A 14,734-nucleotide genomic window follows, 5' to 3' on the forward strand; every position below is an offset into this window, starting at 1 on the left:
TAGTGGGATCAATGCCTGTTGCCTCATTATCTGCCCAACCAGTAGGAGTTGATGCATTGGGTCAAATTGCATTTCTTGTAGCCACGTCTTTCATCACACTCCTGCACACGTTTCAGGGGCACATGTGCCTATCTCCGGTTCCATTATACTTTAGTGCCCTGTAAGGGTCAAATAGGGAAAAATAGGTCAAAAATAGTCCAGGTATGAGAGCAAGGGATATGTGGGTGGGTGTAAAAAAGATGGATAGGAAAGGGCCCTAATGAGATTGTGTGGCAGGTAAGTATATAGTGGGATCTAGAGCAAAGCTACCCATCTGTGACTCCCACCCCATCCCCCCCACCAGTGCTTTGCCCTCTGGCAACCGTGGTGCCCCCACCACCTCCTGCCCTGTCCGCCACGTAGAGGAACCATGGGCGCCACTGGTCTGCATGTTTTCGGCTTGTGCCTTGCAGTGCTGCCTGGATGGCCTCCGTTGCCTGAATATCTTCCAATTGTTCCAGCCACTGTTCTTTGCTGGGGATCACATTTTGTTTCCAATAAACCGGGATCAGTGACTTAGCCGCGTTGTGGAGGTGTCGAACAATGGACTTCTTGTGCAATAAGGCCAACTATAAGGCCAACTCGGTGGGGAGTTGTTATTGCTTGCCAAGGATTTCTGTAAATGTGGTCCGTATCATGTCCCAGAAAGGGGCGATGATGGGGCAACTCCACCAGATATGTTCGATCGTCCCCTCTCCCAGACCACACCTACAGCAGAGGGGGAGACCTCCGGGAATATCCTATGTAGGAGAGTAGGTGTACGATACCAGCCGGACAGAAGCTTGTAGTTGGTTTCTTGATGTCTGGAGCTTATGGAGCTCTTATGGTTCAGGATAAGGACCTTGTCCCACTGTGCATCCGTGAGTGTTGTGGAGCTAACCCTAACCAGCATCTCCTGTCATCACCTCTTAAAGGATGTATTTGTGTTTTTATCCCCCACCTTTAGGTGTTGGTAAAGTAGCAAGACCTTTTTCTCCAGTGGTGTGCCCTTCATCACAGGTGTCTTCAAACCATGTGAGATCACGGTGTAGCTGTGTTCTGTTGTTCATCTGCCTATAGTAATGCCACAATTGGGTGTGGCGAAATTTATGAAGAGGCGTCTGGGTTGTTTCTCCCATAATGTCTTGTAGGCTCTTCATGTCTGTACTGCCCAAGGTTCTCCATATGGGGATGTTAGGTCCTCTATCAATGTAAGCCCAAGTGTTAGGTAGCAAGCCTCCCCATAATGAGCTATAATATTGTAGTGGTATCAGGGGACTCGGGACAGGGGAGATGTGTTGCGCTCCACGAATGAACCTCCAAGTCCTGAGGGTGTTTGCCACAGGAGAAGTATCCGTGGTCCTGTACAGGGTTTTGTGCTTCCCCAGCCACACGGCTGCGTGCATAGACATTTCCGTTCCTCCCCAGTCCAAGACTGGCCATTGCCAATGAGGGCGTGCAACGTACCAGTCAACAATCCAATGCAGAGTCGCTGCTTGATGGTATTTTATAAAATCTGGAAAAGCCAGGCCCCCCCTCTCTACACATATCAGATCACTGCAGTTTTTAGGGTGGAGACAATGGCACTACTTACTTGAAATAAGTAAAGCAGCCTCGAATATTCATCTTAATACAAGAGGGTAGGCCCAGTTTCTGAGGTAGGATTTTACGCAGGAGGGGTTCAAAGTTAGAGTTGTATAATTCAGCCAGGTTCTCTGTCACCCAAGAACCCAGGTATTTCATTTTTTGGTCGCACCAGCGAAATGGAAGTGAGGTCTTAGGGTAGTAAGTTCCTCATATAGAAAAGAGACGTTGAGCATTTTGCACTTCGTGAGGTTTAGCTTGAAGCCCGATATTGCTCCATAGTCATCAAATTCCCTCATCAAGCAGGGCAGCTTGATGCGTGGATTTGTTATGAAGAAGAGGAGGTCATGCACGTATGCGGCTACCTTATGTTCCGTGTTCTCCCAGTGGTATCCCCTTATGTCTTGGGTTTGTCTGACCGCCTAGAGAAATGGCTCAAGTGAGGTTGCGAACAGCAAGGGTGACAGGGGGGCATCCTTGTCTTGTGCCATTAGGAATCGGGAAGTCGCTAGTCACTCTTGCGTTGGGGTATAATGCAGCTATCCAGCTCCTAAGTTTGCCGGCGAATCCCATCGCAGCCAGCGTGGTGACCTTGAAGGCCCAGTTCACTCGATCAAATGCCTTCTCGGCATCCGTGGAGAGCAACAACATTTGTTTTCCTTGTGTACGAGCTGTTGTAACGTGAAGAGACATAGGGTGCTGTCCCTAGCTTCCCTGCTTGGGATGAATCTGATTTGGTCTGAGTGTATTAGCCCTGGCAAGTGCGGCTGCATCCTAGTATCCAGCAGTTTCGTGAGCAGTTTGACATCCACATTCAGGAGCATTCATCTAAGTAACTCAACAGTCTACCCTACTAGAATACAAATTATTAAGTAAACTGTAGATATTAGCAGTAATAATATATATATAATATATAAATAAGCAATAATATATATATTACTACTGCTAATCTCTGCAGCATTATTAATATTTGGTATTCTACTGGGGTAGACTGTATATTTTTGTGTATATGTATAGATGTGCATAGATGCAAATAGTGCTCTATCCCCATTATTGCCCCATCATTACACATCACAAATCTCTTTCTGTACCCAGTAAGCACTAATAAACTATACGAGCTTGCAGTTTGTTTATAATCTGTTTTGCCCAACTTGATAATTAGATTGATGAAACCTGGAATAAGGAGGTAGTCCCCTTCATGATGGTGAATAATTGATATGTTTCCCAGTCACTTAAACACCTTTGCAGCAATCAAAACAAAGTTGTTATTGTGCCAGGAGGTCCCTTACATAGGCTGACCAATAGGGGTTAAATCATTCATACAAAAAGAAAGGTCCTGCGCTCACTCTGACTCTGACCCTTCACCTTGCTTCCTTGAGCTTCTGGCATAGATTTCTCTAATGAGACAGAAAGGGGTATTTTTATATACACTCCTATATACTTATTAACCCTTAATAGGGAACACATGGGATGGGCGGCAGAATTGTAACCTAGCTGTGTGATACAAAAAGTGAATACAAATACAAAAAGAAAGGTCCTGCGCTCACTCCCATCACTCCTGGGCGGCAGCAACGACCACAGTACACATCAGCTCCAATACATATAGTAAAAACCAAAGAAAAAAAAGGGTTACCTGCACTCTCTCCTTAATCCCTATGTATATTTAAACAAAGGGAGGTCATTTAGTTACTCCAATGGTCACTGGAGGGAATGCCCACCTGCCAACGTCAAGGCAGATGGGCATTCCCGTTAGTGGCCATTGGAGTAACTAAATTACCTCCATTTGTTTAAATATACATAGGGATTAAGGAGATAGCGCAGGTAACCCTTTTTTTCTTTGGTTAAATCATTCATATATGATTTAACCCCAAAGCCTTGACTCCATTGCCATTTAGCTCTGCTCCTGCCCATCCTCTGCTCAGGAAGCCTTGGACACAGGCTCTTCCTAATGTCTGAGCATGTCAGCTGCTGCTTTAAGGCTATCAGAAACTCCCTAATCATGGGTGTCCGCAGGAGGGGGCAAGGAGGGGGCCCTCCCCCCCCCCCCCAGATTTTTCAATTTATGCTGGTGTGATTGAGAATAAACAACTGCAATAATAGCGCCGGCCAGAAGGTGGTGCTGTGTGTGGAGGGAAGCAGGGATAGGAAGCTACAGCTTATCCCTGCTTTTCTCTCCTGACTGAATCTGCGGGAACAGCACAGAGTGCAGCCAGCAACTCCCAGTCTGCAGAAAAAGCCTACAGATCAAGTAAGTGAGGCATGATGGGATAGGGAGGCAGATTACAGATCAGGTAAGTGAGGCAAGGGGGGCAGCCTAAAGATCAGGTAAGTGAAGGATGGGGGGGGGCAGCATACAGGAAGGGGCAGCAAGGAGAAGGAAGGTAAAGTAGGAGAAGGAGCAGAAAGGAGAAGAAACAAAAATGAGCAGGAAGGGACATCAAGGAGCAGAAAGGGTCAGCAACGAGCTGGAAGGGGGAGAAACATAGAAACATAGACGATAGACGATAGATAAGAACCATTCGGCCCATCTAGTCTGCCCAATATTTCAAAATACTTTTAATTAGTCCTTGGCCTTATCTTAAGTCTAGGATAGCCTTATACCTATCCCACGCATGCTTAAACTCACTCACTGTGTTAACCTCTACCACTTCAGCTGGAAGGCTATTCAATGCATCCACTACGCTCTCAAGTAATACTTCCTGATATTATTTTTAAACCTTTGCCCCTCTAATTTAAGACTATATCCTCTTGTTGTGGTAGTTCTCTTTCTTTTAAGTATAGTCTCCTCCTTTACTGTGTTGATTCCCTTTATCTATTTAAATGTTTCTATCATATCCCCCCTGTCCCTCCAAGCTATACATGTTAAGTTCCTAACCTTTCCTTGTAAGTTTTATCCTGCAATCCATGAACCAGTTTAGTAGCCCTTCTCTGAACTCTCTTTAAAGTATCAATATCCTTCTGAAGATGCGGTCTCCAGTACTGCGTACAATACTCCAAGCAAGGTCTCACCAGTGTTCTGTACGATGGCATGAGCACTTCTCTCTTTCTACTCCTAGCATTTCCAGCTGCTCTATTACATTGTCTTCCTACATTTAAGTCATCTAAAATAATTACTCCATTTCCTCAGATGTTGAGGTTGGTAGGGTATCAAAAATCCTATACTCTGCCCTTGGGTTTTTACGTCCAAGGTGCATTATCCTGCACCTATCCACATTAAATGTCAGTTGCCCCAGCTCTGACCATTTTTCTAATTTTTCTAAATCATTTGCCATTTGACTTATCCCTCCTGGAACATCAACCCTGTTGCAAATTTTAGTATCATCAGCAAAAAGACATACCTTACCATCAAGACCTTCTGCAATATCACTAATACAAATATATTAAAGATAATGGGTCCAAGTACAGATCCCTGAGGTACCCCATTGTTAACTAGACCTTGCTTTGAATATACTCTGTTGACTACAACCCTCTGTTGCCTGTCATTTAGCCACTGCCTAACCCATTCAACAATATTTGGATCCAAACTTAAAGATTGCAGTTTATGGATGAGCCTTCTATGTGGAACAGTGTCAAAAGCCTTTCTGATATCTAGGTAAGCAATGTCTGCTGCACCACCCTGATCTATTATTTTAGTTACCCAATAAAATAAATCAATTAGATTAGTTTGGCATGATCTCCCTGAAGTAAACACATGTTGTCTCTGTTCTTGAAATCCATGTGATTTTAGATGTTCAACAATCCTATCCTTTAAGATGGTTTCCATCACTTTCCCCACCATTGAAGTAAGGCTTACTGGCCTATAGTTGCCCGACTCCTTCCTACTACCTTTCTTGTGAATGGGTACAACATTTGCTAATTTCCAATCTTCTGGGACTACTCCTGTTAACAATGATTGGTTAATGGTTTTGCTAGTACACCACTAAGTTCTTTTAATAACTTTGGGTGTATCGCATCAGGTCCCATTGACTTATTTGTCTTTACTTTTAAGAGTTGAAATAGAACCTCTTCCTCTGTAAACTCACATGTAACAAATTACTCATTTGTCTTTTTTCCTAACTGAGGCCCCTTTCCTTCATTTTCATCTGTAAATACTGAACAAAAATATTCATTGAGGAAATCAGCTAGACCTTTATTCTTTTCTACATACATTCCTTATTTTGTTTTTAATCTAACTAATCATTGTGCTACTTTCCTATTCTCATTTATGTATCTAAAAAATGTGTATCCCCCTTTTTTACTGACTGTGCTATTTTCTCTTCTGTGTGTGCTTTGCAGGCTCTAATAACTTGCTTAGCCTCTTTCTGCCTATCTTATAGATTTGTCTGTCTTCCTCACTCTGTGTTTTTTTATAATTACTAAATGCTAACATTTAGTTTTTTACTATTTTAGCCACATCTGCGGAGTACCACAGTGGTTTCTTAAATGTTTTGCTTTTACTGACAAGCCTAATACAATTCTCTGTTGCCTTCAGCAGTGCAAATTTAAATAATCCCATTTCTCCTGGACTCCATTTAAACTGCCCCAGTCTGACAAGGACTCCTTTACACATATTCTAATTTTAGAAAAGTCTGTTTTTGTAAAGTCTAAAACTTTTGTTTTTGTGTGGTGTGACTCAGTCACTGTTCTTATATTAAACCACACTGACTGATGATCACTGGATCCTAAACGTTCGCCTACAGTAATATCTGATATCAAATCTCCATTTGTAAACACTAAATCTAGTATGGCCTCCTTACAAGTTGGTTCGTCAACGAGTTGTTATATATTTCATTGAGTGTGCACCATATGTAAAATTTAATGTTATTAAGGACTATTTCTGGGTGGAAATAAAGAATGTGTGGTAATTGAATTAGGAACTGTGTGATTTGCTTGGTCCTTTCAGGTGTTCCAGTAGCAGATTTTTAGAAATGTATTTCTGGCTGTGCTATGTCCTGGTTGGACAATCTCCTGGTTGTTAGGTAGAGACATCAGTGGAACTATGCCTGTGCAGTTGGGCCACCTGATGGCAATGTCAGCACTGCTGCCCTTTAATAGCGTGAGCAGGGCCCCTGTAATAATGTCAGCACTGGAAAGAAGTGACACTTTCTCGCAGCTAACTCAGAGCCACATGGGAGGAAGGCAGAGGAGGAGCGGAGTGGGAGAGCCTCTGACTCCCAACAGCCTCAGGCAGCTCACAGGACCCTAGGGAAGCCGCCAATCTGCACTATAAAGATATGAAACAGGAGGCTAGCCTGAAATGTGAAATTGCATGCATATCTGCATGTGTATCTTTGTGTCTGCATGTGTGTATGTATCTGCATGTGTGTCTGTATATGTACCTGTGTTATTGTGTGTATCTGTGTGCCTGTGTATTTGCATGTGTGTGTGTGTGTATGTGTTTATTTGTATGTGTTTTAGTGTGTGTCTATTGTATGTGCATTTGTAAATCTGTGCATCTGTGTATCTCTGTATGTGTGCCAGTGTGTGTCAGTGTGTGCAGCTATGTGTCTGTGTTTCTCTATATGTCTTTGTGTTTCTGTGTATATGCCTGTTTGTACCTGTGTATGTGTGTATCTGTATGTGTGCCAGTGCTTGCATCTGTATGTGTGTCAATGTGTGTACCTGTGTGTGTGTCTGTGTGTGTCTGTATCTGAATGTGTGTCAGTGTATCTGAATGTGCATGTGTGTATGGGTATTACTATGTGTGTTGTTATGTATAAGTGCATGCATCACACTACACACATGTAAACCACGGCTTTCCAGTTTGTTGATAAGATAGTTAAACTAAATGTCAAAATGCTCTCGGAGCCTAATTGATAAAAAAAAACCAGAAAACTATTCTAAAAATGGTAACTCTTAACAAAAAACGTGAAAATTACACCTAGTCTACAGTAAAAGTGCCAAAGCAGCTTCAATCAAGAACACATGAAATCTTGGAAAAAATGCAATCACTAATTCATAACATGAACAGCTGTAGCTAAGAGGTTTTTTTTTTAGTTTGGAGAATGAAATATAAGGAATATATGAATTTACAAAGAAACCAATACCGGAAAAGTAGGCTTATTAATGCTAAACATTTTTTATTCAAATTTTTTATTACATTTTTGATGAAATATTCAACATACGTTGAACAGTGTTACAGTAATCAGTACTGCGTAATAGTAAGAGCAGAGACAGCGCACATTTAAAACCACAAATATTTTTTTTTTTTAAAGAATTCGCTCAAATTATCAGTATAATCATATATTGTCAGTAGAAAGGCATGAGAAAGGCTTTCAGATGTCATCTCTCAAAAATACTTGGTGAAATATTTCATTACTTGGTTATCTGAAAAATAAAAGTGTAATTTGTAACGTAGCAATTACTACTTGAAGTCTATACTAAAAAAAATGTAAATAATAAAAAATAAATAGAGAGAGACCTTGCGGAACAGGATACGTTTTGGAGACAGAGGAGCACAGTGCAATCTCTTTACTGCTAGGTCACACAGTGAGTTTGGGGAAGTGCTGCTAGACTGGGTTATTTGGAGAAACAGAGGAGGGGCATGGGACAGGAGCTGTGAGCTCAGTCAGTCACCTCCCTATCTGCTCCACTGCACAGGCTGTTTCTCTCTCTCTGCCTTTAAGTCCTACGTTTTGGTGGCTGCATGTTCTGTTCTGTGGAATCTGCAACTCCTGCGGATTGTTAGTTTTCTTGTTGGATATTTAGGCAGCACTCCTCTGCCTGCCCGCCTGTGGCTCCTGATGTGTGTTGGGCAGGCACCGATTGATGGACGTCCTGTCACCGAGCACCTGCTGCTGGCTTTAGTACTTGGTAAGAGAAACATTTACTATGTAACAGCAGAAACACGCTGTGGAAAAGGTTAAAGAAACACTCTGGGGTTTATTCACTTAACTGGGGATTGTGGAGAATTGACAAGGGAATTGCAAATTATAACCCAACACAAACTGGGAAATTACCTAAATTAGAGAATGATTTCAGTTATGCTATTTTGGCCTACGGCGTGAAGTTTCTTCTTCTTTCATATGAAGGTTTACAGAAACCCGAATAAACCCTTTTATTTAAAATAAAAATAAAACATGTTTCACCTGGCTAAGGTAGGCAATGTTATATTGAGAACATCAAATATTGTCAAAGACCGGGGAACGTTATGCTGAAAATGACATTCTTTAAGACAGCAAATTATTTATTTATTTATTTTTACAGGTTTTTTTTTTTTGTTTTAATTTGTCATTTAGTATTTTCAATTCTAGTAAAACTGCAAAGTTTTGCATTGAAGTCATTTGTTCATTATGTTCCAATTAATATTTAGGAGGACACTAAAGAATGCTTGGAGTCTAATGAAAATCATCCAAATCGTAATAGCAAATTGATGATGTTGTAAGACTCCAACAAAGATTGTTGTAAAATGTATTCTTATGTTAAAATGTCTAAATTAAAATTGAAAGAGTATCTTTTGGTATATATAATATATTATCTATTATAATTACTAACCAGTGAACACTTATAGTACAATATTAGTGGATTAAGTGAGTTGCATACACCTATCTCACAACTTGCAGTTTGCTGTGTTGTGTTTCTATTCTGGTATTACCTACCACAAGGGGACCTAGACATCCTGACATGCATTAAAGGTCCACTTTTATGAATGAAGCACATGTTTCCGAAACAATTTTTGTAAATAAATCTGGTGATATTAATTGTCATTTTTGACTGTATGTTAGTAAAAAATGATACATTTTCATATTTGAATATAAACATTACTCATTTAATTACTCATCATTCTCATTTTACTACATTTTATAGGATTGAGAGAATTATTATCACTTTTTTTAATGTTACCATTAAAACTGAGGACGTGCATGAGTAGAAAACAAAAGTATAGTTGTAAAGCGTAGTTAATAGTTAAGCATTTAACATAATTTACTGAACTGTTACGGGGCCTAGTAACTCATTACTTGTAAGCTAATTGCATATTTCCCCAGCTATAAGCCCCAGTTTCTCGACTTACTTTCAAGCAAGTAATTGGTGAATTAAGTTTCTGGATGGCTGAACATTTTAAAGCTTGGCTGGCAAATTTCTTTTTTTAAATCAAATCTGACTAGTACTACATTGAAATTAGTAGTGTCTACTATAGTTGCCACTATCATATAATGGCATCTTCCATCAGACACTGCATATAATGACTCTTGGAAAAGGCACTTTTTTGTGTTATATTTAATAAATAATTGCAGAACCCAACAAGTTAGCTTTAAATCTCCTCCCTACCCCTCTGTTCAGGGAATGCTAAGGCCAATCCACTGGGTCCGTTGCTGGCTGCAGTATATGCTAATATTGCAACAAAAACAAAATACCATAAAAGTCTCACACAGAGAAGAGATGCTTGCCTTGGTCAGTTATGCAGCAAGGAGACAGGCTTTAGTTCACCTGTACCATTCCAGAGGGAACATATACTATTTGCATGTGATAATGGTCTCACCAACCTGCATACTCTAAAGTCAAAGTATTTGGTAGGTTTTCTCTCTATGAGAGATACAGCATCCTAAGGTTACTAGGCATTTCCTAGTAACTGTATTGGATTGACTGTATCACTCATGCAAAGATTACCTGCCAGATATTCCATATTGGACCAGTCTCCTAGGCAAATGGTACAGATGATGGCACACGTGCTATAACATGTCAGAGACCTACGTGACAATTAATCATATGGCAAGATATTAGATCTTTTCCATGTTCAGTGTTTTTGACTTATAGGCTAAAACCTGCTGGTTATAATTCATGTCTGCTTTGGGATGTGTCTAGTCATGATGGCAAACTGTTGTAAGGGAGTAAACTTGAGGGACTGTTTTGAGTTGACTGGTAATGATATTGCCTTAACCCCTTAAGGACACATGACGTGTGTGACACGTCATGATTGCCTTTTATTCCAGAAGTTTGGTCCTTAAGGGGTTAAAGAAATGATGGGATGTAAGGTATGGAAGAGACATAAAGGTGATGTGTTTAAAATTAAAACTGCATCTAAGGTAAGGGTATGATGCTTTGGAAAGAAGTAGGGCCTATGATCAGTAGTACCATATTATACCAGAAGTATGCTGTAATGAATGTTTATGATAGGTTGTGGACTATTCATTTTGATGCTCAGTCAGCCATATGGCAGAGCATTATACATAATAGAGCCAATAACAACTCTACTTTGGATGATCATTCTATTTCTATTCCATTGTTGATATGCTGGATCTATATTCAAACAACTATTAGTGCTGCAATTAAATTAATTTACAAAGTGGAGGACCCATTTTTGTGAGCACAGAACCTCAAAATGCAAGACTGTCCTGGTAAAGTCAGGACTGTTGTCACCTGTAAACCATGGAGAAACATGCAAGCTAGAACTGTCCTTTAAGTTCTACCCAAGTTGAGCTAAGTTGTAGCTAAATTCTCTTGAATCTTATGCACCTTGATTCACCTATCCTTCAACACACTCTTGCTTCAATTAAATAATATGAACATTTCTACAATTAATAAAATTAAATAATATTCTATTAGAAGTTGTAGAGATGCTCCTTTTGAACATGTTTCATAAAACAGCTGGTTTTAACTTGCATGATATATGTTGGTGATTTGCAGTCACGCTTGGCATTTTTCAGTGCACCTTGCCTTTTAAAGTTTATTGAAGTATGTGATTGTTTTGGTTTATGAACCATTCAATTTTACATTCCCCTAAGCACATTACTAAGCATTTTATGAAAAGAAAAAATCAACAAACTTGTAATAATATTAGACTTTTGTTCGGCTCAGAACATCCAATACTTGTTTATGTGACGGTACAGCTTAACTCACCATTGTCCATTGAGAAACATTCAGGCACAACAAAAAATTAGGAACTAAGGCATCTATGAGTGTGCTGCAAAGTTGGCAACAATTTTGCCTAGCTTAATGGTAGGCAATATCAGACATTTTTGCCATGCCAAGTCTGAACTGTCAACTTGTCATAATTATATTATATCTCTATTAAAAAAATAAGGTAGAGGACTTTATATAATTATTTTATAATGATGACTGATTGTTTTTCCTTTTGAAAGCTTGTATTAATGAATAATGGGGAGCAGCTGCAGCATGAGACATATTGAGTTGAAAAAAGGAAATTTTTCAAAATTGAATGGGTGGGATAGGTTAATGAACATGAAAGGAAAAAGTCAGTTGCCTATTGACTTTTTCCTTTCATGTTTTTTCAAAAATCACCTATTTATTAAATAAATTACTCATGATGTTGCTCTGCTACTTTCTTTTTTTTCAAAATAGCATTTATTGTTTCACCCTCTCTGAATTTTGAGGTGCCAACTACTTCTGAAGATGCTTGGGAAAAACTGGTGATATGGCACTTTTTTCACACTAAAGGATGGTCACTGATAGGGATGTGCACAGGAGGAAAAAAATAGCTTTGTTTCATTGCTATCAATTAGTTAATTTTCCGATTTCTGTTTGTCCAAAATGTGAAAATTATTACTCTGGAACAAAACAAAAATTAAGGAAAAAGTTTGTTCAATTCCATAATTCAGAGGTCCAATATTCCCAAAAAGGGCGCTGTTTAGCAGACAGCTTAATAATTCGGTATTCTTAAAAATGGTAATCCCACATAAGGGTTCCAAATAATGAGACAATTTACTAAAGACAACATTTTCTTAATTTAGATCTAGATAAAGAGATTGAACTTTGATAAAGACTGGATGTGACCAAAACGTTACCCATTTATCTGACACCATAAAGGATTGCCTTAATGAGATTGGGATTTTGCTGAACTCCTTCTTTTTCTACTGTTGCTGTTGGCAGAGCCCTATGCTCATGTACTCCAGGTGGTCCTAGGTCTTCACTATTGGGGATAATCACAACGACAGTGAGTTAACTACTTGTGCTAGTGCTATCAGGCACAGATGATGTCACAACTGTCTCATGATGGATGAGGTGACTCAAAACCAATAGAGGTGGACTTATCCAAGGTGGAGGAGATGCCGGAAAACAGTACACATTAATTGAAGAAAATGGTGTTTTGCTTCCTCTTGTCTCCAGACTTTCCTCTTGTAATTCCTCTGGCTCATTTTTGAGTAGCTCCTGCACCAGAAGTATAAGTGCATCCGGGCTTCTACCACCATGGCCACTTAAAATCACTGATGTGGTCCTGGTGGTAGGATTAACCCTTTAAAGGAACATTTCAAGCACCATTACCAATACCAGCTTTTGTAAATGGTTAACTTCTTACCTTGTATCTTCAGAGCTTTAGAGCTTCCTTTAGCTCCTATATTTAGTTCTTATCTTTAGAGTTTCCATTAGATTTCCTTAACCTAGCCCTAAAACACTGGGCCAGCTCACTGGCTGAGAGTGACTAACAGGCCTCCGCTCAGCAAAGAGAGGAGGAGAGGCAGGGAGTAATGCCTGACAGATGCAAGGTAAAAATGTAAATCATTCGCAAATTATTTGACTGCTTTTACTAGGGCAGTGTTTCCTAATTGGGGATACACCAAAAGGTCGCAGGCGGGGAGGGAGCAGTGATATCCCTGCTCAGCTCCCTCGCACGCACAGCAGTGATGCTGGAGCCGGAATATGACGTCACTCCAGGTCTGGCATCACTAAGAGGTGCGCGAGGGAGCTGAGCAGTACATCACTGCTCCCTCGCCTTCCCCACTCCAGCCACTCAGCAGCCCCACTGGACCCCAGGGCCGCTCGCCAGCCGCCACACAGCCCCACTGGACGACAGGGACTCCATGCCAGCAGTCCTAAAGGTAGGGGGGATGGGTGGATGAAAAATTAAAAAATTTAAATAACATTGTATGTGTGTCTGTTAGGGAGTTGTGAATGTGTTTGTGTGTCTGTCAAAGAGTATATGTGTGTTTGTCAGTGAGAGTGAATGTGCGCTTGTCAGTAAGAGTGTGAGAGTGTATGTGTTTGTCAGTGAGAATGTATGTTTTCTTGTCATTGAGAGTGTATATGTGTTTGTATGTGTGTCTGTAAAAGAGTATGTGTGTTTGTCCGTGAGAGTGTGTGTGTGTCTGTCAAATAGTATGTGTGTCTGAGTGTGTCAGTGTGTGTATGTGCCAGTGTGTATCTGTGGGTGCAAGTGTGTCACTGTGTGTATCTGAGTGTGTGTATTTGTGAGTCAAGATGTGTGTATCAGTGTGTATCTGAGTGTGTGTATCTGTGTGTCAAGGTGTGTGTCTGTGTGTCAGTGTATATATGTGTGCCACTATGTGCCTGTGTGTATCTGTGTGTCAGATACATACATACACATACACACACATATACACACTGATACAGAGATACAAACACTGGTGCATATAAGCACATATATACACACCTTGACACACACCGTCACATACAAACACAGATACACACACTTTGAAACATAGATACACACATATTGACACACATATAAGTACACACACACAGATACACACTGTGTGTCAAGGTGTGTGTATCTGTGTCAGTGTGTGTATCTGTGTGCCACTATCTGCCAGTGTGTGTGTATCTGTGTGTCAGATTCATACACACTGGCACATACAAACACAGATACACACACCTTGTTACACAGACACATACAAACACACCTTGACACACAGGTACAACATACTTACACACACACACACACAGATATACACTGTGTGTCAAGGTGTGTGTATCTATGTGCCAGTGTGTGTGTGTATCTGTGTATCATACACACACTGGCACATACAAGCACAGATATACACACCTTGACACACACCTAAACATACAAAAAACGGCACCATTTTTTTTTATTGTTTATGGAGGAGGGTGAGGGAAGGGGGAAGGTGTTCCACAACGTTGATACACATTGTCAAAGGGTTCCACAGGAAAAATTAATTGGGAACCCCTGTACTAGGGTACCACTTCACTTCGGGCACCATAATTACCACGGTAGTGGTTATGGTGTTTGGAGTGTTTCTTTCATTTCTCTCAAGGTGAAAGCTAGTGCTGGAGCAAGAAGGAGAAAAGTGGAGCATTATAGACTAAACTTAATTTTGCATCACTTTGAATGCATAATGAATGTTAGCACAAGTTTATAAATTATGGTGGGGAAAGAAACTAAGCTACACTGCAAATATTTGTTTTATGTGTGTACGTCAGGAAGGCTTGTAGCAAAAAA

General features: G+C 40.3%; 1 protein-coding gene across 1 annotated transcript in view; it reads left to right on the plus strand.

The window, feature by feature from the left end:
- Positions 1–8,138: 8,138 nt before the first annotated feature.
- Positions 8,139–14,734, plus strand: part of BTC (betacellulin) — a 74,253-nt gene continuing 67,657 nt past the window's right edge. Inside the window, exon 1 of the mRNA XM_063425297.1 lies at positions 8,139–8,394. Within this exon, the coding sequence (XP_063281367.1) occupies positions 8,325–8,394 (70 nt within the window). The 5' untranslated portion in view covers positions 8,139–8,324. The remainder of the gene's footprint in view (positions 8,395–14,734) is intronic.

Source organism: Pelobates fuscus, chromosome 6 (assembly GCF_036172605.1).
Source record: "Pelobates fuscus isolate aPelFus1 chromosome 6, aPelFus1.pri, whole genome shotgun sequence".
NCBI classification, from domain to species: Eukaryota; Metazoa; Chordata; class Amphibia; order Anura; family Pelobatidae; genus Pelobates; species Pelobates fuscus.